General features: G+C 46.1%; 1 protein-coding gene across 1 annotated transcript in view; it reads left to right on the top strand.

Moving 5' to 3' along the window:
• Positions 1–4,726: 4,726 nt before the first annotated feature.
• The window catches only part of agrn (agrin), a 218,397-nt gene continuing 195,556 nt past the window's right edge, over positions 4,727–27,567 (top strand). Inside the window, 3 exon segments of the mRNA XM_048240581.1 lie at positions 4,727–4,896; positions 5,167–5,419; positions 6,641–6,902. Of these exon segments, the coding sequence (XP_048096538.1) occupies positions 4,727–4,896; positions 5,167–5,419; positions 6,641–6,902 (685 nt within the window).

Here is a 27,567-nt window from a genome sequence, read left to right as displayed (position 1 = left end):
AAACTTTGTCCGAAGATGTCAACTTAATCAAATATCATCTGGTGCAACCATCAAGAAACTGCCATTTTGAGACTTTTATTTTAAAATTAATTCAAAGATTTTAAGTTGCATTCATAAACTAGTTTGCCAGGCACCCATTGGGGCAGCAAACAAGTTTGTAATTATCTGTTATATCTGGAAAAACATAGCTTAAATAACAGCTGGCAAGAAGTTGCCAAATTTGGACGTCATGTGGTATGACCTCAACAATACAATGAATATAAATTATTTTTTGATTAGAAATTAAATAGTGTCCTTTTAGAGGAATCAAGTTTGTTATGAGTAGGTGGTCAATTTTGTGCCTGTAAATTTGATCTCAAGTTGAAAATGTCATGTGGTGCAACCAAACATCATGTGGTGCGACTATTACAAAAAGCTTTTTTGTGGTTTTACATTTAATTTAGGATTTATATGCCTATGCAATTTATTTTAGTGTTATGGAATCAATTTTTATACATTCAGAGTACATTTTCAAAGATTTCAGAAAAAAACATTTACATTTAGGTACATTATAATGACAAAAATGTAAATAAAAATCCTTTTACATGTAAGTTTACTTTGGTAAATGTACATTTATTAATCATTTATCCCTCCCACTGTGTTCTGTTCAGCAAGAAAGATATATTTCACTTATTATCAACATCATAAAAATAGGCTATCACTATGTATGTGGTGGTGAGGGGCGTTAACACTGTAATATAGGATTTTATTACCATTATTTTTGTTTTGTTTCACATTATTTTATTGTTTTTATTTGTTATATTATTAGTGATGATTGGGCAACATCATCAAATTTGTTTAATCATCTTTTTTGTTTAAGTTTGTTTGCTCTGAAAACTTCCCCATTTCATTTCTGTATCACTTTCTCTCTCTCTCTCTCTCTCTCTCACTCACACTCACACACACATACACACAATCTCTCTCTCTCTCTTTCTCTCTCTCTCTCTCATACACACACACATACACACAGACACACACTCACTCTCTCTCTCTCTCTATCTCTATCTGTTAAACACTAGGCCTATTACTCTCTTCATCGCTGTATCTATCACAATATATCTATCACGCTAACTATCCCACTAACACACTATCAATCACAGATCACTATCTATCACACAATCATGCTATCTATCACACTATCAATCTATCACACTACCTATCTATCATCATATCTATCTATCTTTATCCATCATCTGTCTGTCTTCTAGCCTCCCTATCTAGTTAGCCTAACTTCTATGTCTCACTCTTTTATTCAAAAAAGCTTTCATTCTGCCATTGTTAGTCTGTCTGTCTGTCTTTTAATTTCTTTATCTTTTATTATCTCTTCCTTTCCATCCAACCATGCACTTTTGTCTATCTTAATATCTTCTCCTGCCCCATCTCTTAAAATCATCTGCTAAATCCCTTTCACTTTACGTCCTGAATTTCTTCTGTTTATCCCCTCGATCACTCACACGCTTTTACCCCCTTTTCTCCCTTAAGCTGTCTACACTTATTTGTTTCTTTCTATGTGTTTGTTTTCATCACCTTCTATATTTCAAATGCCCTCACAAAGCTTATCTTTTTATACCGTTACCAATATATGGACATGTTCAACATCATTAGCAACTTAACATTTTTTTACTTTGTGTAAAACTTTTATTTTTTATTTGTTTTTTTTTGCTTTGCAAGCACTATATTACCCTCATGAAATGAAAATATAACAGTTTATTGATCTCGCTACTTATATTTTTAACAATATGAGATCCTTGAGTCATTTGGTGCGACCACTCATCATGTGGTGCAACCAATAATAGCAATAACTGTGTTAAATTCAAAATGAAAAATAAAATTTCTGTGGTTAAATTATTAATCAGTCATATAGTATGTCAATGCTATTTTTCAGACTTTTCCATCAGTTTTGTAAAACTTACAGGAAAAATAAGGGTTCTAAATATATTTTATAAGGTGACAATGACAGTATAGAACAAAAATATCAGTCCAATATTCACAAAAAGTAAAGAAATGTAAATACTTTGTTTCTAAACAGTTCATATTATTAAGAACTTGTAAACAAACTTTTAAGCATGTTAAGGAAATACATTTAATTTTAAGATAATCTATGGTCACACCACATGACATTTTTTATTCAATGACAATTCATTCTAATGAAAAAACACTAAAATCACATTACTTGAAATTTTAATATGGATTTTCATATACCCAACATTCTTAATGTTTGAACAATTGAAACAGAAATTCTTATTTTTAGAATTTTAAATTTGGCCTGTTGAAAAACCTTATCCGTCATTGACCCACACACGTTATAATTATGTGAGCTCAGGAGGGCTCTGAGCTGCATTTATGGCTTGCTCGTGCGGTGGAAATGATGGGGCCTTGCTTTGGCGTGTGTATCGTAAGCTTGCCATTATGGTTGGCCTCGTTTGTTCTGTCGCCGTGCCGACAGCGTGGCAGATTCATTTCCTCATGTGCTCAGTCACTCCCAACACAGGACAGCCCGTCTGTGGGAACACCAGGGAAGTGTTGCTGGTCATTGCTAGCCATGGAATACATTTAGCAGGTGCCAACGAGATACGGTATCTTGCCTGGCTGGAGACAGGAGAGTGTCCATCGGAGTGATAGATGATGTCCTTGTCTCTCTCAGGTGTGGACAGAAGCAGGGGGCAGAGGCAGAGGGGGTAGCAGGAGAGGCCCACCCTGCACTGCGTTTTCCTCGGGGGGCCTGGCAGGCAGAGATACCCTGCCTCCATTCTCACAGCCTGAATGCCAAGCTGGGGAGGTTTGCTATGCCGTTCCCAAGCTGAGAGGCCTGATAAAGGGATAAAGGCTGTCTTCTGTAAAAACAAAAGAGTAACAGAAGGCTGTCTTGATAAAGCTGGAATTTTCAATGTGTGTGTGTGTGTGTGTGTGAGAGAGAGTCTGCATGCATTTGTGTAATTGTGCATCTGGGTTTGCCTGTCTGTGCATCCTCACTGGCATAAAATTAGTGCGGAAATATAAAAATCCACTTCCCTTTAAAATGCACTTTATGATAAACAGCAATTCAGTCTAATTATCTACCAAGTGCTTACCGCTATGAGATGCTTTTCAACTTTCGTGAGTCAAAATGGTTGGAAAAAGACAAACAATAATGGCTGAACTTGGCAATTTATGACTGCATTGCATCTTTAAATCCCAGCTGGTTTACTGTAGCATTTGCATAATTTTGCACCACCAGTTCCCAGCACACCATAGAAATGCACTTTTATTGTTTAAAAAAAACAACAAAAACCCCATCTCCGCAGTCAATCATGAAGCAACTCCCTTAAGACACTTAAAGACACAGAAATTAGAGATTGTCTGAAATAAAAAAGAGTGTGTAGGAACTTCCCAAAACAAAACAGTGTAAATCTGGCTCTTAAGCCCTTGGTGTGTTTGCTTGGTGTGCTGATATCCCAAACAATAATTGTGCCAGATTTGTGGCAGCATTTCAGTGACAAAATGCCTGTGTCAGAAGTTTTTTTCAGACTCAACTGCTCGACACCCTGTTTACATGCGATTTGTTTTTCTTCAAGAGAAATATTTGTGGCTAGGGGAAAGCTGTCAGGCCCTTTGGTGTTGCTGGGACACAATTCTTCATGTGATTTGGGGAGGGCTGCAAATGAGACAGCCATGCTGTCAGTACTGGTTTGCAAAATGTGTATTTCAACAATTTGTTTGTGGCCTTCCAGATATTTTTATGTCTCCCCACAAGAGAATTATTGGGAAACCATCCTTCCCTTGAGTGATAGCGGTTTTTGAACAGCAGATCCCAGAAAGAGTAAGGATGGTTTCCGTAAAGAGATAGTTCTCAAATGAGGTCAATTACAAAGAGCTATGCTCATGTGGGCTGCTCCATGCTACCTTGGAGACGGTGAGTGAGAGGAGTGCAGGGCGAGGAGGAGAGGCGGAAGGAGTGGGTGGGAAGCTCTTGTCTTGTTGAATATGATGCAATGTGTGTAAATGCCTGAATTTGCGTTGCCATTTGAGTTGAGCTCTCTCTCTCTCCTCCAACCACCCTCCGCCAGTCTCTCAATTTCCTTTGTGGAGTGGAGTCCTGTAATCACTCACATCACTCAATCTGCCAAATATTGTTTTTTTCCCCCAAACATTTCCTACATTTGTTTCCCCCCCTTTTAAATACATCAGGAGGCTTAACTGATATTGACTCTCGAGCTAAATGTAAAACCAGCAAACAAAAACTTGTGTTGTCGTGAACCAATAAAAGGTGATATATAAGGACCATTATAATAAACTAAACATAATCGTATTATTGCATTACTGTCTAGACTGAGGCAGCTCAGGGAAGATGAGGTGTATTGCCATTAAAACAAATCTCGGGATAATTTCTACAAATGTCACATCTGTCGGACTGAGCATAGCCAACCCTGTCATTTTCCAAGAATAGATGAATGGTTAGTGAAATTACAGCTTTTAAAAAGTGGAAATTTACGCACTGTCTGTTTTGGACAGGGAGCTGCAACAAAAACACACATGGGAGCATTTATATATTGTGAACATTAGACTCCCTAAATGGCCAACATCTTTATTACTTTAGGCAACTCTAGTGAAATTATAGTTTTGGAGTAGTGATCATACTCTTATAGGCAAATTAGATCTTAACTTACTAAAATAAATCCGTTCAGGGCAAAATACATCCATGCACATCATGAACCCAGCAATTCTGACATTGCAGTTCAGTCGCCTGAGACAGCACCGCTCCCTCTTTGCCCGCAGGAGTCGGCGATTTCCTCCGTGCGGCGTAGGCGCGATCTCTCCAAAGGGTGGCGTTTTACACCACTTTGGGGAGTCGGTCTACGCACCCGCTACCCCCGTCTGGTCTTATCAGCAATTCAGATGGCATGCAAATCAGCAGCCTCCCTCTGAAAGAGTAGAGTGTGAGAGGGGGTGAGTGGTGGTGCAGCGCATTCCTTGGGAAAGAATCCTGCTCCTTTCTTCTTTCCCCACCGGCTTACCGCGAAGTAGCTTGCTCACCAGACGCATGAGGTTTAGACGCAACAGCATTCATTTTACGGACTGCAGGCAAGTTGGAAGAAAGTAAATCGCATCACAAAGCCGGATTATTGCTTTGTTATTTTACTGCAACAGTCGAAAGATTTTGCCACAAGTTAGCTACTTTTTGTGATCCGTTTTTGTGATCATGGGCACACAACGGAGACAGACTATTAGACACTTGTATGGGTGGACAATCCTCATTGTCGCTGTTTTGTCTCAACGTTGTCATGGAACTTGTCCGGAAAAAGAGCTTCAGAGACGAGAAGAAGAGGCGAACATAGTTTTAACTGGGACTGTGGAAGAAATAATGAACATGGACCCGGTGCACAATACGTATTCTTGCAAGGTAAGAGTGGGGTAATCGGGTATTTGAATAGGTTGTTCAATTTGTCCATATTCACGGCATATAAAAAACTATTAAAAGCCGGGGTTGCAAAGTTCATATTTATGATAAAGTGATGAAGCACATGACTATTTTCCACATGAAGCCAAAGCAACTAAACGAAGTGGTCATTACAGTATCTCACCGAATTCACCTGTCAAAAGGAAATGGACACCTGTCAAATTAGTTTGATGGTCTGTTCAGATAACATTACGCTTCTGCTCTTTATCAGTTCGGTATTGCGCTGTGCATCGAAAAATCGCTTTAGCAGGTTACATCTATCCATTCAAAACCGCACATACAATTCAGACAAAGGTTCCCAGCATTAGCCGACTGGAAAAATCTAAAATAAGCTGACATCATGATCCACTTGCCAGTGGATGACTTAGGTTTTAGTTCAAGGCATGCCATGTAGCTCATACTGATTCCAAGCGACGATTGCATGGTTGATAATGTCACCTACTTTGGGTGTTGTATTTCGTCTGAAATGGCGATATCCACTTTGCTTGAGTGGATAGCCTGCATGTGGCAAAAAAACGGCATGTTTTCAGTGTAACAAATTGCAATGTAACTTTCCGCTTTATTAACTTATGAGTATCGTCAAAGCATTACATAAATACATAAATTTAAAATCTTGGAGATCCTTGCACTTGTTGATAACCACACGAGAGATAGGAAGTGACGCACAGAATTGTCAATAAATTGCCTCCGAATCGGACACTGTCGTGTTGTGTCACGATCTACTCCATGGCAAAGGAGCCAGTACTAAATGTTCTCCATTGTTTTTTATTGTATTTAATTGAACAGTTTACTGCCTTGCATCGTATTTCTGGACTGCCATGCGCAGTTTTCATTTGATATTCTAACATATTAGTAATTATTAGTAATATATCTCAGCTATTTCCCAGTTGCACTGCATCAGATGCAGACAGCATTACATATGAAAAGCCAATGTAGCATTTTGATTGTACATCTGGTCATAAGATGTTGAATGATGATGACATTCATAAGCTGTGCACAGTTCCAAAGATCATATCAAGATCAGATGTGCTTGTCTATTTTTCCCCCTTCAGTAGACTAACATGACTCAGTGATTCAATTGGGCATGACATAAAGCTATTATATGATAAACAATATCCCAACCTTCTTTCTACCACCTTCTCTCTGTTTGACTGCCATGCCCAGGTGAGGGTCTGGCGTTACCTGAAAGGCAAAACAATGGTCAATGGGGAGGTCCTGCTGGATGGTGGCAACAAGGTGATGATTGGTGGTTTCGGGGACCCTGGCATCTGTGACAACCGGGTCTCCACAGGCGACACCCGTATTTTCTTCGTCAACCTGGCACCCGAGTACATGTGGCCTGCTCACAAGAATGAGTTGATGCTGAACTCCAGCCTGATGCGGATAACCCTGCGCAACCTGGAGGAAGTGGAGAATTACGTGGAAGGTATGTGATTATTGTAAACTCTCATGTTAAGTTGACACTCTCCTCTTTAGCCACGCTATGGCTGGCAAAAAAGTCAAATCAAGAACACAGCTCACTTTACGACATGTTTGGTCTAACTAAAAGTTATTCACAGATGGATGCATGCAACCGATTCAATGGATCAAAATCTTACAAAAATGATGAGTGTTTGTGATCATCATGAATAATTTATATGATACTGTGACTGTTACATGGCCATCTGGTGTTTTTTGATAAACGAAATAACTTTTTCGGGGTTGACCTGAGTCATTACATCTATTACTGCTGCATTATTACTACCGTAATTTCCCAACATTTAAGTCTTTACATTGATTTTGCAAAATTTCTTCAGCTATGAGGTTATTACATGGGGCAGTTAATATGGTATTAATATGGTTTCGTTTTTTTTAACTTGCATAAAACACTGTCCTGCGGTTTATACACAATGCGGCTAATACACAGGAAATTACTGTACTAGAATGGTTGTATGTGCGTTAGAGAAGGTGGTTGCTTGCTGATTCACTAGCTGACAGCCGTGCTCTCCAGGCAAAGTGACCGACTTGGGAAGGTTTCAGGCCCTGAGGGGGTATGGTTTTATGAAGTTAAGAGGAGAGCTCCTAAAATCTTAACACATAACCTCCAGCTCAAAGCCTTTTACTGCTATCAGAGTCTCCCACAGTCTGCCACATTTGCCCCTTGTTCTCACCTTTTAAAAGGCAAAGTGTTAGTGCAGTAAAAAAAAGGCCCAGCCAGTACACTTCTAAATTTATCCACGCCGGGGCTGCCGAGGCAGAGAGGCAGCAGGAGGAAATGGACATTAAGACAGAATGAATAAATTAGGCTGGTCCACACTCAGAAATATGCCAGCTTAAAAATAGTTTTTTTGTGCGAGTGGCTTCCTGAGTTTGGGTGGGATTGGACAAGCAATCTATTTAAACCAGCTGCAGTCCCAGATTCCCGACAGTGTTTAGGAGTAACAACGGACAAATAAATAAAGACAGAGAAAAATAAAGAAAATGGTAAGGCAGAAACTCTGGGGCATGAAAGCTTGCTTGAATGGCTATCTTAAAGGAGATTCCTCGTAACGAGTCAGGACACTGTAGCGGCCACACCAATCCTAGAAATGCCACAACATCTGCTGTGGGCAAGACTGATTCTCCGAGCCCTTGTACCAGCCAGACTGAGTGTGCTCACTGCGGCTCAGCTCCTGCTCGCTCTCTTAACAATGCTGGCAGCCATTCAAAGTTCGAGTCTACCACACATACTGTAAGCCGGCATGGAAACCAGAGACAGGCGAAATTTAGAGCATGAAGTTCTCTCTCTCTTTCTCTCTCTCTCTCTCTCTCTTCCACTGTGAGACAGTGGACCAATCAAAGCTGCCGAGGGCCCCAGCTCTCAGCAGCACAGGTTCATTGTTCTGTCCTCTGGCTTGGCAGGTGATTCCAATGGCCCGGCTTGTTTGCAGTGTTTAGTAGAATTTGGCACAAACATAAAAATTCCTCTGCTTGTCTGTCCAGGCACGAAACAGTATTTGGCTTGCAGTTTTTATGCTCTCTTTCTCCTTAAGTTATCCCCAGTTTTTTCCCTTGCTCTTGCTCTGGAGTGAGGACTTTCTTGGCTCAGTCAAACACTGCTTCGGGTATGTTCTCTTGTTGTGGTTTGCTTCAGTTTGAAGTGGTTCGTTTAAGAAGCAATTCAGCGGAGTGCCATATTTCACAGGAGCATATAAAAGGCTAAGTGCTATGCCCCGGAAAACAAATGCTGTTGTTATCACCTAGGATAACATACCCTGTTAAATGAATTGCACTCTCTTCACTCTACTGTTGTCACCCTCAGATTTGTCTCTACCAGAAAGACATTATGTAAATGTAATGTTTAAATGGTAACAAATGTCTCACAGTGGATCAGATGAATACCCTGAGGTAAATATACATGCTTTTAGCTCTTTCTAAAATCGGTGCATTTTTATCAGGCTCATTCTTTAGCTCGTTTACTTTTGCTCATAGTGAATTAGGTGTCATGCCATAATTAGGCTATATATCACTCCAAAGAATAAACATACTTTAATGTAGTGCCATTTAAAAAAAAAAATCTAACCTTGGGTTGTATCCAGGTCCTGTACAAATGGCATGAATGAGATAGGCAGTCTATGGGGGATAGTGCAGCAAGAACAAGACTGTACCTGTCAGGGAGAACAATGTATCCTCTTCTCTCTACTCACCTCTGACAGGTAGATAGCGAGGAAAATTTCAGGGATTCTTTTGGAAAGGTCAGGAGCGGCGCTGTCAAAAACCCTTTGCCAAAAGGCAGGAAAAAAAGAGCTTTGTGTTTTCATTGTCACCACTAATGATGAGATTGGGAGGGGTTTTGAGACAGGGGTTTTGTGTGTCTGTGTCAGAGAGAGAGAGAGAGAGAGAGAAAGAGAGGGAGAGAAAAAATTCCTGGTGCAGGTGTGGGCTGGAATGCTGAGGATGTTTTGCTTGGCACTTTGTGCCTGGAGAGAGCGTGGCCAAGGCACAGAAGAGACACCTCCAGGCATCGCATTCTCACCGGCCTCTACCACAGACCCACAGTGCCACAGGCCCCAGGCCAGCTCCTTACGTGCAATCACTTAGCTAATGCTTTCATCTCCTAAAGTGCTGTAGCCCCAAGGCCTATTTACTCGGCCCTCAGTAAATACGCTCAGTAAAAAGTGTCCTCATTTTCACCTCCTTCCCAGAACGAGCCAGTTGGTTTTCCATCAGTTACCTGGTGTTTGCTTTGTCTGTTTTGACTGCCAAAGCGCACACAAGGACTTCATAAATCAATGAAAGGATGAGTGATTATTGCTAGATCCCCCTGCCAAGGAGAGATTTGGATTTCAACTTAAAAGTCAAACCAAATGTTTGCTTGTTTGGCAAAGTTGGCAAGTGAAGACTTGTTGTGCCATTCCTGTTGTTGGTGGCTATGTTTGCAGAACAGAATCAACCAAACTATTGTCAGATTACACCTCAGCTTGTAGATCTGTTTAACAAGGGGGTTTTGATATTAGTGTGAAGTACCCTAGGACAAAAATTGCGATGCAGTTGCAGTAACACAGAGCCAAGTGGATAAGAATGTATATTGTCACTACAGGCTTTTGTTTCCTGTGGTAATGAATGCTAATGTTAATGTTTATGCATGCCTGTAACAGAGGGAAGAGGAGTAGAGAAGTTGGGGGAGAGTGAATGAATGCATGTTCGTATGAAACAGAGAGAGAGGGAGAGAGAGAGAGAGAGAGAGCGAGAGAAGCCCATCCCTTGATGGAGAGGTGTTGAATGTCTGGGTAGATGCTATCGCACCCATTTTTTATCAGCTGCTTTTTGTTTTTTCAACTCCACTTAGTGCCAGCACAGTCTTCCCATCCCCTGCTCTGTCACCGCAGGCTAACAAAGGCGGTTTTATTTTGCTCTTCAGCATCATTGTGCACACTCCTCTGCCATGTTTTGAGATCTCTCCATCCCTTTCTCTTCACCCACCCAACCCCCTTCCATCTCTCTCTCGCTCATGTGTGTGTGTGTGTGTGTGTGTGTGTGAGGGATGGGGCCCGTCTCAGGCTCTGCCCATCGTGTCGAAAGGCCATTAGCTTAGTGGAGGCCTCTAGGGCTCTCTGGCTGTCAGCAGGTGGTCCTGGGTAATGATGAGCATGCAGGCTGTCCTGTGGAATGCTCCGCGTGTTTGAGCCCGGGGTGTCCCCCAGTGGGGCTCCGGCAGACCGCACTGTGCCGGGCCTCGGCCTTCTGGGAGCATGCGGCTTTGTTCCAACTGTTTGTGCAGGGAGGAGGCTGACCTCGCAGGATTGGGATTTCACTACACATAGACACACACACACACACACACACACACACACACACACACACACACACACACACATACACAGGCTGGCACATAGATATACAGTATGCACACACATGCTCACATACACACACACACACACACACACACACACACACCTACACGCATACTCGGTATACACATACAGAGAGTCAGTCAGACTCTCACTCACACACACACACACAAACAGACACACACACATACACACAAAAAGACACATAGCACACACCATATACTTACAGAGAGTCAGGCTGACACACACACACACACACACACACGCACACACACACGCACACACACGCACAAACACACACATACACTAACAAAGACTGACATCCAGGCCTGGATCTGGTTCCTGACTAAGAAGGTAATGATTAATAGATAAGGCGTAATGGAAAGGGGAACCGGGTTTCCTCTCCTCCATGTTTCCTTCTCTTTTGAATAGAATTGATTTCTCAATAGAGCCTCCATGAGAATCATGTCAATGGGGACTTCTCACAGACACAGAGTTTTATTAAATGTATTATTCTAACCTGATCCAGCCTTTGGCCCGGGGATTTCAGAGAGCGTTTCACGCAATGTCTAAAATTGCTCACTTGATGAAAATGAAAATGCGAAGCTTCAGGCATTGGCTCATGAGCCGCACGCAAAGCCCTGATGAAAAAGGTGGTGGTGTCGTCGCCACATGTCAGCAGGCTTGCTGTTGTCTTTGTCTTTGTATTCCTCCTCTTCGTCTTCTTCAGGACTAGCACTAGCCAGACCTCTACATGTGTGGGTGTTCTGGCCCACCAGAAGGAACAGATTAAGGGCTGTTACAGACTACTCTCACATGTGTTGTTTAACAGCGCTCGTATATCCACGTCTATTTTACATGGGCCTGTTCGATGGGGAGGACAGTTTTCATAACAACCAGCAAACACAGTCCAGAAAACACTCCTGGTGCTCCACTCATAGTTTTCAATGTGACCGTGGGGTTCGTGTCGGTATTACATCTCGTAACGCACAAATGCCTCTTTGTGCGTGGAGCCACGGGGGGCCAGTAATCCCCACTGGCGAACCCTCAGGCCCTTGGCATCTCTCGAGAGGGTTTTGTGAGGTTGGTGCCTGCTGAAGTGCTTGAGGTGGAGTGTGGGGGTGTGGGGGCGGGTAGGGGGCTGAGGGCACTGGCAGCAAGTGGATCTGGAGGCGGTAGAGGACTAGGGCTTTGGTGGAGAGGAGATGATTGGAATTCGGGAAGCTAGTGGTGGGGAAAAGAGGTGGACAAATGGCTATGTAGCTGGCTGTGTAAGAGGTGTACCTGGATGCCAGCTATCTCTACCTAGTCTCTGTTTAAAAAAGATGAAAGAGGGACACCTGCTTGGAATGCTGATGAAGGCTTTACTGACAAAGCCTTGACATACCAAGAAGCAGTAAGAGACTTTGACTTTCTCTGTCTCTTTCACTTCACACGTGATAAGTGCTGTCCCAAAAGGAACATCTCCACTGGTGGGAAAGTTGATTCATTACTTGGTAAAAATCATCTGATCACACATCTGATCTGTCTCCCTTGTGAGAAGGGCTGCTCGTCTACAATGGCTTTATTGCATAACAAGATAGAGGCTGAGGAGCCCATCTCTATTTTTAAATATTGTTATTGATAGAGGACTCATTAGAGGAGTTGTTGACGCTCATCCTTTCCAGTGTACCGCCAGTTGGGAGAGTTGTTGGTCATGATATGCCCCTCGTTCAGAGATTTAGTGGTGAGCAGTGTAATGAGAGAGTTAACTTCTGGAAGACTTTATGTTTGCTTTGCTGCTTAAGCCTGACTTCCTGGGAAATACCCAACCTCTGCACTGCACCTGAGTTAGGCATTATCCCTCTATACGCAGAGCCTTGAATTCAGCTGCTGCTGAAGTAAAATGCATAAAAAAGAAAGAGAAAGAAAGAGACAGAAAGGAGAGGGAGAGAGACAGAGAGAGGTGTGAGATTCTTTCAAAGACACGATTAAACTCTTGTTTTCAGAGAGGAAATACAGATTTGGCCGCCGTGCTCTCCGGGCTTGGAGGAGTAGTGAACTGGAAAACCTCTCGGATTCCAGACACAAAGGGGCGAGCGGAGACGGGAAAGTGCAGGGCTTTGTGGGAGACGCGTTCCTTGAGATCCGTGACAGCATTCCAGCCCGGATCTGGTGTGAAAGGGTGCACAGCTGTCGTGGTCAGCGCAGCTAATCACCAGCCTTGCCAGTCCCAAGGTCACCGGCTTTGCCTCCAGCCTCTCAGTGGGAGGGCAGTAAATCTGTGATTCAGGGTTTGGTCACATCCCTTACTGATAGGTATCGGCCGGCCCTGTGAGTAACATCCTTTGGATTAGACAGAAGTGTTTCCTCATAACTTGCGAGTTGTATGACAGATAAAGAAGGTGTGCTTCTAGTTTTAGTCACAGAAAAATGAAGAAAATCCAAGAGTGTGTTTGAAGGAGGGCTACAAATGGTGTGTCTCTAATGGATAAGGGAGGGCGATTGTTGTTTTGCATTTGGGCGTTGAATTCTGTGTCAGGGACCAGGGAAGTTGATGTTTTGCTTGAGTGCTGTAGAAAGCAGGACTGTAATTAAATGGCCGCGGGGGGAGGCATTTGGGAACGGTCTGGGAAGCCTCCGTCAGACAGATGAAAGGCAGGCGGCCGTCACGGATGAGAACCGCTTCCTTTTATGCCAGTAACGGTGTGTCCTCATACTGATCTGAGGTTGTGGTTGCCTGTTGACAGACCGGACCTGTGTATCTGTGTGTGTGTTTATGTGTGTGTGTGTGTGTGTGTGTGTGTGTGTGTGTGTGTGTGTGTGTGTGTGTGTAATGGTTAGGCTATGTGGGGGATGTGTAATACAATCTTGTCAAAAATAATGAATATCCTCACACGCCCAAGCTATTTCTCAGTTCAGTAAGCGCATCTATTTATGAAGAACAACAAACATGACAAAGCACAATGAAAATGAATGTCTGCTCTTTTTGACTACAAACACATTACAAGGAAAGGGGTAGAACAACAGTGCATGAGGAATGAGGTGGTTGCACAAGGGGCTGGTCTGGACGTATCTCGCAGAAAACAAACTGTCCTCTGGTCAAAAGTTTACCCAGGGATATACAATGCATTTTTACTCTGTTTGCTCAGTTAACAAGACCCTGGTGTGTGGGGAGTGGAGAGTTTGTGTGGGCTCTCTCTCTCTGGCTGTAGCAGCAGCAGCAAACCACTACCCAGGGTGCCGAGGAGAGCAGGAGGACAGGAGAATGGTAATGAAGTCATTCAGATTTCATTCATTCCTCACATGCTGAGAAGAAGCCAGTTACAGATTAAATCACAGCGCAAAGGGGTGTGCACTTGCTATTGGTAAATATTTAAACAAGGGCCTACTGTGTAAGGTTCTTGTTCCTGTCTCTTTGTGTGTATGTGTGTGTGTGTGTGTGTGTGTGTGTTTTTCTATGTATGTGTGACTAATTGACCAGGTCAGGCACCTGCCAGTTCAAGGTCACAGTGAACTCTTGCATGCATGCTGTCTCCATGGCTACACAGCTCCCAGCCCATGCAATGTGTAGTCTGATAGGGAGATGATTGCCACCATGACAGCCGGCTTGCTCCGAGCCCCCCCCCGACAGATGTGGAATTCAGTGAGCCACATGTGGCGGTCGACTGAGCCTCTTATCAGCCCACTGTGAGCTTCTCCAGACTTGCCTCTATCTCCAGGATGTTGATGCTGCTGTTTGCTCATGGGGGGTGTGTGTGTGATGGAGGGTATCCTCAGAGACACTCATGGAAAGATCCGGGACCCCACTTCCCGCGCTCTTCCCCTCTCTCTTCTTCATCTGTCTTGTCTCTGTCGCTTCCGCCACGCTCCCTGTGACCACGGTGCGGGGAGTGACCCATGTGACCTGCCGGTGGCTGCGTGGGCTGCATGGCGGCTGCTGCAGAGGAGCTCTGTGTTTGGTCCAGCCAGGGGCTCAGAGAGGTTAAGATGCTCTCCTCTGCCTCTTTCCCACACTCCCTACGCAGTGTCTGTCTATGTGTGTGTGTGTATGTGTGTGTCTGTGTGTCTCTCTGTGTGTGTGTGTGTGTGTGTGTGTGTGTGTGTGTGTTGTGCCATGTTGTGAGGCCGGGGCTGCTGCGCATACCTGTAATTATAGAGGAATCCGGAGCAGTAAACCTGCCAGTGTAATAACCACCAGGTGCACCCCCAAGTCTCCGTCAAGCACAAAAGAGGCCTGACCTAGTTTTTTTCCCTACCTCTTCAGTTTCTCAATTAACTTTTGTGACAGGCCTGGTATGCTTGGGCATGGCCTTTAGAATAAAGCTGTAATCCATAATGTGGGGTTTGCCTGCATCTCTCTGGGCCCGTATTTACAGCTTTTGGAATTTGGCTCGAGTCAGGTTAATAAAAGGAGGAGTCTGAGGGGGGTTTAAGAGTGGAGCGTTTGGCGGCGTCCTATCTGGACGGGGACGTGCGCTGCCGAGGTCGCCTGTGGTTATGCACAGGCTCCTGTGCGGCCGAGGAATGTGCCACTCCTCTCCTCTTCTATCCTCTCCATAATCTCTTCTTTCCTCTCCTCTGCTTTCCTCTGCTCTCCTCTCTTCTCCAAGAGGTTTGCCCCTTGAGCTGTGAGATCTGCCTGGCTCGAATGAAGTCAGCCAGGGTTCCTGTTATTTTAGTTAACAATGGCAAGAAAGTCATGGCTCTCCGAGGCAAACAGAGATATCTCAAAGGTATCGCTGTGACCACCCCCCAATAACACAGATATTGTTACACATCCACACACACACACACACTCTCATAGTTTTACATGACATATCTGTGTAGTCTTTCGCGTGACAGGGTTGATTTGAACTACACACACGTAAACAGATAACTACTGTGGTTATCTCCTGCTATCTCCTCTCTTAATCCCCTCTGTCGCTGTCTGTCTCTGCTTTTCTCCCCATCACACACTCAGCATGCTCACACAGATACGCAAAAGCCTTTCCCATAGCTTCTCTGTATGCACAAACCTGCGAAATGAACCTTGCGCTCTTGTGACCAGAGAGCTGCCATTTTTCCGCTTTAGTGGCCAGGAAAGACATCACTGCTCCACTGATTACGCGTCTGAAGGAGGGGAACTGTGGTCAGTTACTGGTGTAGTTAAACTTAGAAGCCGGCCTTTGAACCCCACCCATGCTTGCTGAGTGCTTTCAGGCGTGTTGCTCAGGCTGCGCTGGAGTATTGTTAAAGTATAAGTATAAGTATATATACTTTTTTGATCCCGTGAGGGAAATTCGGTCTCTGCATTTAACCCAATCGGTGAATTAGTGAAACACAAACAGCACACAGTGAACACACAGTGAGGTGAAGCACACACTAATCCCGGCGCAGTGAGCTGCCTGCTACAACGGCGGCACTCGGGGAGCAGTGAGGGGTTAGGTGCCTTGCTCAAGGGCACTTCAGCCGCGGCCCACTGGTCGGGGCTCGAACCGGCAACCCTCCGGTTACAAGTCCAGAGTGCTAACCAGTGGGCCACGGCTGCCCCATAAGTGGCCCACGGCTGCCCCATTGTTGTCTGTCTGTTCAGAAATGCCTATTAGTGTCTTTGGATGTTAGGTGTACACTTAATTTGAGGGTGTTTCAGAATGCCATTTCCCAAACCACACCGGCGTTTGATACAGCTCTTAGGTGCAATACAGTACAAGACCGGCTGTCTCAGTCAGTCCACAGCCTCTGTGGGCAGTAGAGTAAGTGATAAGACCTGGAGGACAAGGCCATCTTTTTCTCTCGTTCTCTCTCTCTCTCTATCTCTCTCTCACACACACACACACACACACACACACACACACACACACACACACACACACACACACACACACACCCTCGCCCTGTCTTCTCTGTCTGTGTGCTTATGTATTTTATTATCCATGCTGGGATGAAGTCATGGAGTTATTGTGGGGGCAGTTAGGGAGGAGATGTTGGGTTGTCCTCACTCACTCTCACAAGGTTGTGAAGTTCTAGAGTCCTCAGACCATGTCTGCGATGTTCCACCTCTCCTCGCTTTATAGTTGCGTGTGTTTTCTTGGCCTACTTCACGTGTGCTACGTCTGCCCAGCTGTGCAGGAAACCCTCCTCCCCTCCCCCATCCCCTCCCCACCCCCCACACCCTTGCATAAAGGGCCTCCCTTCATCTCTTTATCAGAGGGAACGGAAGAGTACAAGAGGATAGGGCTCAGACTGTCATTGTTTATAAATGCTCGCAGACACCCAGACTAAGATTTATTGTTGTAGACGTAAGCCGACTTGAACGATTAACGACGGACAATGCCTGCCGTTGTCTCCCGCATCGCTCCTGTGCCGTTTCCTTGTGGGTTATCGCTGTGATGCGAGGGCCAGCGCATCGGAAAGGCTGATTCAGATTTCAGCTGCGAGCAGGCTCCCAGTCATGTAACTGGGGCGGCGGCACTCCCGGAGCCATTCGCCTGAAGGGATGGCTGGCATCAAAGAGCACTGCCAGGGGCCTAACAGTCCCACTGTGAGCCCTGCATCTTAAGTCAGTGGCACTGGGATATAAAAGACAGATCCAACCCAGAACGACTGTCTCAGCTCTTTTGTTTAAAGTAAAGGAATCACTCAGTGATTGGGCTTCTTCTAAACAGTCAAAGGGATGTGCTTGGTTGGATTAGTGATTTTCTTGGGGAGGCAGTAATACCTGGAGAAGGGAGTGGAAAATATTGCGGTGGAGCTGGAGAAGGAGTGCGATAGAGAGAGTGGTGAAAGGAGAGAGCGAGAGATCAACATCGATTTTCTTCACCTCAGGCTTTATTATTCAGGACTTACTCCTACTGCACTTGAAGAGTGAGGAAGGAAAAAAAGCAGCCATTACGAAAATGTTGCCCTGCAACAAGGGACAAGTTCTAACACAAGCGAATAGGTCTGAGTCGATTGTAGAAAAATGTCATCTCATATCTTTTCCCCTGGCATTTTACAAATATTTGTTGAGTGTAGCGAATGTGGCACTGGTGTTTGACCTTTCACATAAACCCCTGTCTGACTTTTGGAGGAAATCTTCTCCAGACTCTTCCCTCCATCGAAGATGACTCCCCAGAGCCCAACCGCTGTCAGTTCAGTAAGAGCATTGGCCATGGGTGCATAGCTAATGTTTAAGCGCAGCTTCCCCACGACACATTCTCCACACCTCTGTGAAGGCCCTGGGACTGGACTTTACACGCCACTGCCCTTCTAATCCAGGGATGAGCGGGAATCCTTTCAAAGCTCCTGTGGAATCCCCACCACCACCACCCCTCAGTTCCTCCCTGTTTCGAGAGTTCAATAGCACGCGGGTCAGTTAGGCACGCCCTTATCTGCTCGCATAGCCGACAGCCCGATAAATCAGTCATGCCTCCTCCGCGCTGCATCAGGTCAATCTACCCCCGTGAACGGCCCACCTGGGGCAGATCCATGCGGGTCAGGTCACGGGCAGGTGCCTGCGTGCTCCCTCGTCCACACACTCCTGCTTCCCAAAATGGCAAGTGCTGCGGAGTGGAGGGAAACGACCCCCCCCCCCACCCCCCAACTGCTGTTCCCCAGGCTTTTGGAGGAGGGTTATGCAATGTTTGATTTAGCCAGGGTTGAATAGAGCTGCTTGGATGGGAACAGTGGAAACATGGCTTAATTTGGAAGCCAAAGGGGATTTTTCATATATTTATTCTTGCTGGAAAAGCTCTGTTGTGCTTTGATGGATTATTGTAAATGTCTAGCTGCTTTTTGTGGCGCGGGGACACGGCGAGGCATGTCGAGACGTGAACACTTGACAGCTGCCTGAGCTCAGTCTCGTATGTTACATGGGAGTGTTGAGTTGATGAACTGCACCAACCTCTCAACCTGCTATAGGTCATACAAGCACTTTAGGGGACCCTGCCATCCTATTCTTTCTTTCTCTCTCTTTCTCCTTCTCTCTCTCTCTCTCTCTCTTTTCGTTGTTTCTATTCTATTCTCAGGCTTCTTTTGCTTTGTTTTTTTTGTTTGGAGGGTGGCAGCAGGAATGTGCTCAGCTCCTGGTTTACAATGTGAGACAGATGACCTGGCTGGGGGACTGCAGGGTGACCCTTCTAGGAAAGGGGGAAGGGGGAGGGGGCGTCCGAGAAGGAGGACCCACCATTCAGTTCTCAGGACCCCAGCCCCAGAGCCCAGCCCTTGGTGGAGGGAAGAGGCAAGCTGTGGGTCACGGAGACTAACTCAGCTCCCTTTTCCTAAGGCAGTGGCTGGAGCTCCACATCAAGCCTCTTTAGTCATCAAAGATTTCTCTGATCATCAAAGCCCTCTTCCTCTCCTTACCTTTGGCTATGGCCGCGTGTCAACATGAAAGCGATTTGCTTTGTGATACGCACACAAACCTCCTTGGAAACGTAACAGCTCAAAGAAGCAGTTGAAATATTAATAAATGCTGATGCTCAAGCAATTTGGTGTCTTTTACTTGGTGGGGCTATGCTTGTGCACAGGATGGAACTTGTTGAAATGGTAAAAAGAGTAGCCTTTGTGGAATGTTTCTGTTTCTGTATTAGTAGAGGCTTTTTTGAGCTTACAATATTTCTCTGTTGGTCTCTCTCTCTCTTTCTATCTCTATCTCTCTCTTTTTCTTTCTCTCCCTCTGTCTCTCCCTCTCCTCCTCTCGCTTTCACCTTCTCTGTTTAGCTCTTGCACTGTCTGTCTGTGTGGATGGCACTCACTGGCAGAATGCTGGTGGAATCTTGATCAGGGAGTATTTACATGGAGACAATGGAGTGAAGTTCAAGTGATCCCTCCTTTCTTCTCCTTCTCTGTCTCTTCCACCCTCCCTCCCTCTCTTCTCTATAATCTTCACTCACTTTTTTCCATCCTCCTTCAGTCTCCTCCCTGCTCTTGTTTTTTTTTTTTTTTTTTGAGATACCCTCTTTACAGGCGGCTGTTCTCGGGGAAAGAAAAGAATAATTGACCCGGTGTCGAGCGGAGAGCGCCCCTCTACAGTAGCCCAGGCTGAAAGGGCCCAGACTTCATATCGGTGGTAGCAGGAAGGGCCCCCCACCCTCTGTGCCCACACACACACACACACACACACACACACACACACACACATAATGAACTCCCTCGCACCCGCCCGTTCTCTGCCTGCCACTCAAATTCTCCATTCAGGGCCCGGCCGTCCTGTTCTCCTCCATCTGTTTCCCTTCAGGCTCTTATTCAAATGAAAAATGAGGCGTCCAAAATAGGGCATCTCTTTACCCCCCCACCACACACACACACACACACACACACACACACACACACAGACTATATCTACCAGACACCAGAGACTATCTACCAGACACTAGCCTAATGCAGGGAGGCAGTATTCTGACACCCCGAGACGATCCACATCTTGAGCGAGTGGTTTTAGACCCGCCAGAATTCTCCCAGCCCTTCAGGCAGGTGTTGTGTTTTCGATTCGCTTGCTTTACTCCCTCTGTCAGCTCACATGGAGGACCTGACATCATATCTACCCCACACAGAAGATCCCCCCTCTTACAGTCCTTTGCCCTGATGAATCTGAAAAGAGACCCTCCCCAAACAAAACTTAAGTATGTGATGTGTGTGTGTGTGTGTATTTTCTTTGTTCAGCTTGCAGGCTCTATTGTCCTGCGATAAGGGCTTCATTCCCCACTGTTGTTTAATAAAAAAGAAAAATAGATTTGGAGAAATGTGATAAGATCCTATTTGCTGTCCCAGCTGAGAGAATGGAACGTGGCGGGCGGGTGTGGGAGACTGAATGTATCTTCCAGCCACCCGCACAAAGTGACTCCTCGCAATAAGCTGCGCTCCCCCGAGAACGAGCGCTCTCTTTTAATCTAGCGCTCTCTGTCCTGTGAAATGGCGAGAATTGAAATGTTGAAATAACAGACGCTCGCTCGCTTCCCGGAGAGCTTTCGCGGCTCGCGGACCCCATCTCTCCACGGCACGCCTCTGAGTGTCATTATCCCAAACTAAATCAAACAGTCTGATTCCTTTCTTCTGGGCGGTGATTATACCCAGAGAGAGACCCTCGGCGAAGAAACTCAAAGAGAGTCGAGGAAATGAAATGGCGCTCCTCGCTCTGCCTCTCCTTGACCTCAGCACAGAGTCTAGAGCCCCCTGACTGGTCCCTCTGCTGAGCTGATGTCTGGACAATGGCAGTGACAGGCACACCTAGGCCATTGCGGAGGGGGTCTTGCTCACTGGGGTGAGCCAGCGGTGACAGTGCACAGAGAAGAGAAAGGGGGAAGAAAGGGTAGATTAGTGAAGGCTTCACCCTTCACCCCCTACACACACACACACACACACACACACACACACACATACACACATACACACATACACACACACACACACACACACACACACACACACACACACATGGCAGCCTCAAGTTCAGCGGAGAAGGGTTGGGGGGGATTAAGGAGTGGGACCGGAGTGGCTCTGAAGAATTGGCGCATTGTTGCAGTCCTGCTCATCAAAGCGTAAAGAGCGGTCCGAGGCCGGGCGAGAGGGCCGGGAGCACAATCCTTCGCTGTTCTCCGGGCCGTGAACGCTCGCCCCTGAGTGCGCCTCCGCCGCTCGCCAGGCCAAGCTTGGCCGCAGAAGAGAGGGCATGAAGGCTACTGACAAAGTTCTCGCCCCTTTTATCTCATCAAAAAACTTGTGGAGATTTTGGTGTTTGGGAACAGATTTCACAACACACATACACGCATACAGTCAAACACATACACAAGCACACACACACACACACACACACACACACATGTTTTGTTTCCGGAAGCAAGGCATTGGACGGCTCCTTTTTGGCTGCCAGCGCTCCTCGGTAATGGGGTCAGTTTGATTCAGAAGACATCTCTGAGGACCCCAGAGCTGGAACATGTATCTTCCAGGAGGAGCTGCCAAATAACCCAAAGGATAATACAGAGTGGAAGAGGAGAGCTGTTCTCCCTCCACACACACAGAGACACACACAGAGGCAGAGTGCTGACTTTCTGCTGATTTTTCATGGGGATTTCCTCTTAAATAGAATGGAGTTATTGCACTGCAAATCATAGCTATTGCTTTGGCGAATTTCTCTACTTGAAATCATTCCCTGCCATACCTAAGATTTGAGATTGAGATTGAGATTTTTTATGAGTACATACACAGGAAGAGTACAAAATAGATAAAGGTTATATACGTGTTTGTCTAGCTGGTAGGTTAACAATGATACACATGCCCCCACTCTTATTCCTGAATCCTACCACAAATGGTGGGCCATTTTTGCATAACTACTCCATTGTTCACTATGGCAGTGCCTTTGAACTGAGTTTAGAATAATCACATAAGCGTTTTTGGCAGTCTTTGGCTCTGCTTGGAGGCAAAGTTCAAACAGAGCGGCTATCTGACCACCGGAATCACAAAGGGGGCTTTGAGAGAAAGCATTATGATACTATACGGCCACATTTCCCCACATTAGCACAATCGTTCTGCGGATAGTTGTGTTGTGCTGCTCCCTGCCCCTATCGTCTCTATTCTCTTGCTGAGGATGTCTGGGATGTTGGTAGGAGAAGGTCAGCTAGACTAGTATACAGAGTGAGAGAGCTTGTAAATACCTCTGTACACAAACAGCGTGAGCCTTTGATGTGTGTGTGTGTGTGTGGGGGGGTGCACAGTTGCTCAATGTTTGGCATGGACACAAGCTCAGGATTGAATTGAGAGGGTGAAAAAGAAAGGGAGGTGCGAGAGAGAGAGAGAGTGTGAGAAAGAGAGAGAAAGTGAGAACATCTCAGTGCTCCCTGCCAGTGGCCTCACTCCACTGGCTGTGCTGTTTGGCTCTCTCTTGCAACTGTGGGCTCGGCATCATCTGGGAATGTCATTAATGCGCTGTCCCAAATGTCCCCTGGATTTCGTGTTTATTTTTCTCTAACGTTCGGGGGTTTGGACAGAGCTCGGCGGTCTCGCAGACTTCACGGTGACAGCGTGAACTCATTCCTGAAGATAGATTCCTGGGTGCCGCCTCCCTCCGGCTCTGCAACAGTGGGCTCCTTCCTCGCAACAGTGTAACCTGAGCCTGCAGCAAGGTTGGGTGCATCGATGGCACTGTTTTTTTATTTACAGTGCAGCAAAATTGATCCCAAGGTGAAATTTGGCCAAATGTCAGCAGCAGTACAATGAGGTCTTTTCAGAGAGGGGGTCCTTGCTTAGTTGGCAGCTCTGATGACCAACCAACCGAACACTAGCCTACATCCAAACCTGCATTGGCTCAGCAGTTTGCTATAGAGTGGAGAATTCGCTGAGGTCTCGAGCAGCAGACGGCAAGGTGGTTGTGGTGCTTACACTCATTTTCTGGGTGGATTTGGGTTGAAATCAGTGGTGCCGGAGCCGATACCCAGCCATTATTCCTCGAGCTTTTATTGCGTCTTAGTGTTATTGCAGCTGTCCCTGGCGATGTGTCCAAGTGGTGTCGCCTTTCTCAACGTGGCTCACCACCGTGATGCAGTGGTAGAATTGCTCACTAACTGTGGTCCCAGACATGATTTTCTGTATGAGTTATATTGTTAAAACTCGGTGTGAGCTATGGGCGGTTTTCCACGGCACGCCAACGTGTCTGTTTGACACCTGTTTTCTGAGGACTCTGAGGTGTTTTGTGGAGGCGCTTGTCCCATAAACGTTTTCTGCTGTTTATTTGTGCCTTGCGTTGCATATCACCTCCGGCAGTGTTTTCACACAAGGCCCCCTGCCGGGGTGGGGGGGGTGGTGGTTGGCAGTCACAAGCTCCCAAATTAAGTGACACCCCTCCTCCTTTTACTGCAGGCTACGGGGGTGGGGAGGGACCAGAAGATGGGGTGATTTGGGGGCAAATGAGGCCTTTTTAACGCTCAGTTAGCCAGAGGTGTTTTTACCCTCCTTTATTTCTTCTCTCATTTGGTCGTTGCCTTTTTTCCCTAATGGATACGTTGGCGTGTCAAGGTGCTCCATCTAGACCACATTAAGTGTAATCTTCTCTGATGATGCTCATTTCCTCTCTGTTAATCCTGGAGCGCAAAACGCAACAGCAGAGGCAGAGGCAGCTGAAGTGCTACTCCCGGCGGTTCTGCACCGGAGCTCTTTAAGAATTCATCAGCCTGTTGGACTTTTTAGAACGTCTCAAAAGACGGGCGCTACTCTCTGAATAATGACAGGGATTTAATAGGGGTTTTTACTTTCTGCCAACTCTTGCCGCATAGTAGTACTTTATTTCTGTTTAGTATGTTCTTTTTCTTGGCCAACACCGCGCTCTCCCGATTCTTCTCTTGTTTCTTTGTGGGTGCGTAATCCAGGGAACTCATAAAAAATAGCAAATGGTCGCACTCCAAAAATCTTTTTCTTTCTTTTAATCCATTTTAGCACAGGGGTTAATTGACAAACGTTTCGGCCTGATGGCCTTCGTCAGTGTGTTTCGTGTTTAGTATGTTCGAAAGATAAAGTTGAAAGAGTTGAGGCTGAGGTGAAATGGAGAAACGGCGAGGACGAGAGGTGAGAGGAGTGTAGAGGCTAAGATCGTGAGCCAGAGTGAGCCAAGAGGTATCTTTGAAATCTGCTCATCTGTTTATCAGGGGAGAAGGGGGGAATCTTCAAAGCAGCCGATGTATGTCTGTGAGTCAATGCTACAGATATGTACACAAAGACCAAACTTCAGTCGGGCAGCCGGGAGACGGATGGGCTGTGAGACGAGGCCATTTAGAGACTGCGGATCCATCGGCCGTCACAGCTTGACGGATTGGCCCGCAGTGCCCCCCACCCCCCACTCTTACTGTCACTTCCTGCTGCATAAAAAGCTTTTTTTCAGGGGCCTCGCTCAAAGGGCTGCCATGACAGTGACTCTGATGTGAGTGGCCTTATCAGATGCAAGTTTTCTATAATCAGATTATGGTGACATCCGTGGGACAAAAAGAACATTACCACAACAAAAAAAAAATGCTGCTTCCAGGATCCTGGCAGCACCCTATAGGGAAGGATAATATGATTTCTTTAAGTGCCCGTGAAAGGGCAAAAAAAAGCCTAGTTACCCCAAGACATCCATATTCCCATATGCATCAAGACTCCGCATACTGTCTTGTTTCCATGACGTAGCCAAGGATCTGAGTAATGATGCCCAATTTCGACCCACCTCACATTAGCATGCAAGCATGGCTCCCGCCAGCTAAGTGGTACCTGCTCGCTTGCTCGCTCGCCCGCCGAGGACTTGGCACTTAAGTAATGAGATGCCCGCAGCTGACAAGGGCAGTTGACTGCTGAAACGCAGGAGCTGGGGAGAGGGCGAGTCGAGAAAACTGGGGATGGGTCCAAGTTAGCAATAAGCGCGTCCCCGTCCCGTCAGCAGCCTCCCCTAATGGAATCACTCAAGAGCCATGAATATGGGAGCCTGGCCCTGCCAAAGCACCAGCCAGCACTAAGCGGCCTGTTTTGAAGGTCATGCTGAATTTATTCAGCCAGTTATATGTCTCATTTAAAACTGTCTGGTTTTAAGGAAACTGCGACTGGGACTTGAAAGGAATCGTCTGGAGATCGTGACACATTGCTGGGCATTTGGATCTTTTTGAAGTCGTTTAGTGACTGTATATTTTTCATTCACTCTCTGTCTCTCTCCCTCTCCCACTTTCTCATTTGTCTTCCATTCATTGCCACCAAGGTATATCAGGCATGTAACATGAGGGCCATCCTTTAATCATTGTCTGGCTGTCTAGGTGTGGCGCAGGACATGTTTTGTGTATTTCTGTGTGTGTCTGTGTGTGTGTGGGGGAGTTATTCTTTACCTTTTTGGCCTGGCCTCTTAGGTCACCCCTTGAAACCCCAGGCTCCACCCCAGCATTGTCCGCAACCCACCATGAAAGAATAAAGCTCTTTTGAAAAGGACACCTCCTAACACCAAGTCAGACCCTGGTCATAAAGCATTTTCCTTCTTTTTTCTTCCTTCTCACTCTTTCTTTTCTTTCTCGCTTTGCCTCCCACCTCTGCTTCTTCGGGTAAATATTTAGCAGAGTGTTCCACAGGGCAGCGGAGTGCCTGCCTGGGCTGGTGTTTGCAGAGCCTGATTGTGATGTGCAACACTGAAAGTTACAATGAAACCCAAAGAATCCGTTTAGCGGGGCACTGAGGGGCTCTGTTGACTTTTGAACATATTTCAAATTCCTACCCATTCATTTTTCCCCTCCTTTCTTGTTTTTTTTTTTCCCCCTTCCCCGTGCGTTCACGAGCCACTGCACTCCTGGCTGTCGTGTGGTGGTACCGTTGGATGGGCTCCCTCTGTGTGTGTGTGAAAGAGAGAGAGAGAGAGTCTATTGGCAGGCCCACGGCAGGAGTCAGCTTCTGCTGAGAACAGGTGCCTCATTTGGAGGCAGAGGGGGCTGGAAGAGGAGGCTGGCCGAGGTAGTGGCAGCGCTAGCTTCCCCACTCCCTCAATCCCAGCGAAAGATAGCTGGTGCAGAACTGTCCCGACAGAAACATTTCAGAGATAATGGCCTCTCACTGTTTCTGTGTGCCTTGCCTCTTAAGGAAGGGAACAAGGATGGAACTTGAAGAATGGCCTTGCTGAGGATGGTGGCTGGCTTTTGGCGAGGGAATTAGGACAAAGGAGCGGCTGGAACTATGTAGTGAGCAATAGTCTGTGAATGCACACATTTATAATGTGCTGCCTCGTTTTTGTAAAGGCTTGCTTTATTGAATTCAAAATTACTAGCTAAAACTTAAAACCCAGGCAGTTGCAGTGTGGAGGGAACATTGCAATGGATTGTAGACCGGTAATTTACGGTTTTTAAATTTGTCCCGTTGTGAGACCCTTAATTAGCTGACGTTAATGGCTCATTTTGTGAAAACTTCAAACACAAAAAAGCCAAAATGTGGTTAGTGGAAGGCTTTATTAAATTGGTACCTTTGTTGCATGGCTTAGCTCTCGCATTGTGAGTTTTGGTGTGGACACAGGTGCTTCAGACAAATACAGAGAGAGAGAGAGAGCGAGAGAGAGAAGAGAAAGAGAGAAAAAAGAAAGGAGACGGAAAGAGGGAGACAAAAAAGTCAGAGAACAAAGGGAGGACATTGAAAAAGAGCATCTCTGAGTCCTGAATGAGTGGTTGTAGTGGGAGGCTTTGCAGTCCTGGGTCCCCTCCCTCCGCCACACACACACACACACACAGACACACACCCCTCACCCGTCCCTTTTCTTCTCCTACCTTTTTCCATCTGGTAGGCTACGCACAAAAGCAAACTTCTGCACTGGGAGTCAATTGTAAAGCCCCAGTGGGTGCAGATGAGTGAGGCAAACAGAGGACTGGAGACAGGGACGAGGGAGCGCCCCAACAAACAGCCAGACAACAGTGCAGCGCAGGACAATGAAACGCTACCCTCTCTACCGTAAAAACACTATGCACACACCTGCTGGGCTCTTTCTATTTACATTTGTGAGGTGTTCCAAGACGCAGTATGCGGCTGCCAGATTTTATAATCAGCCTCTGTCACCGTGACGGTAGTGTTCATGTATGGGGACGCTGGGAGAGACAACTACAAGACCGCAGCTTGGAATAGCGGGCTCCGGATTTGTTATTCTATCTCATTCCAGTGATGCTCTCTCTGCGTCTGTGAAAACAAAAACAACAGCTGGTATGGGGTCCCGCCGCCAAAGCTGCAAGAGCTCGGAGAAACACTGTGGGGTCTAGCAAGTCAGTGGTAATTGCTATGTGGGTAGACCAGACATGGGAGAAGCCAGTGTGAGGTGGCCCCTGCTGCATGCGGGATTTGTAAACTTACCTGGCCTATTCACTTCACACG

The sequence above is a fragment of the Alosa alosa genome, chromosome 4 (assembly GCF_017589495.1).
Source record: "Alosa alosa isolate M-15738 ecotype Scorff River chromosome 4, AALO_Geno_1.1, whole genome shotgun sequence".
NCBI lineage: Eukaryota > Metazoa > Chordata > Actinopteri > Clupeiformes > Clupeidae > Alosa > Alosa alosa.
Note: the sequence above shows the minus strand (reverse complement) of the source record. Positions and strands in the feature narration are given on the sequence as shown.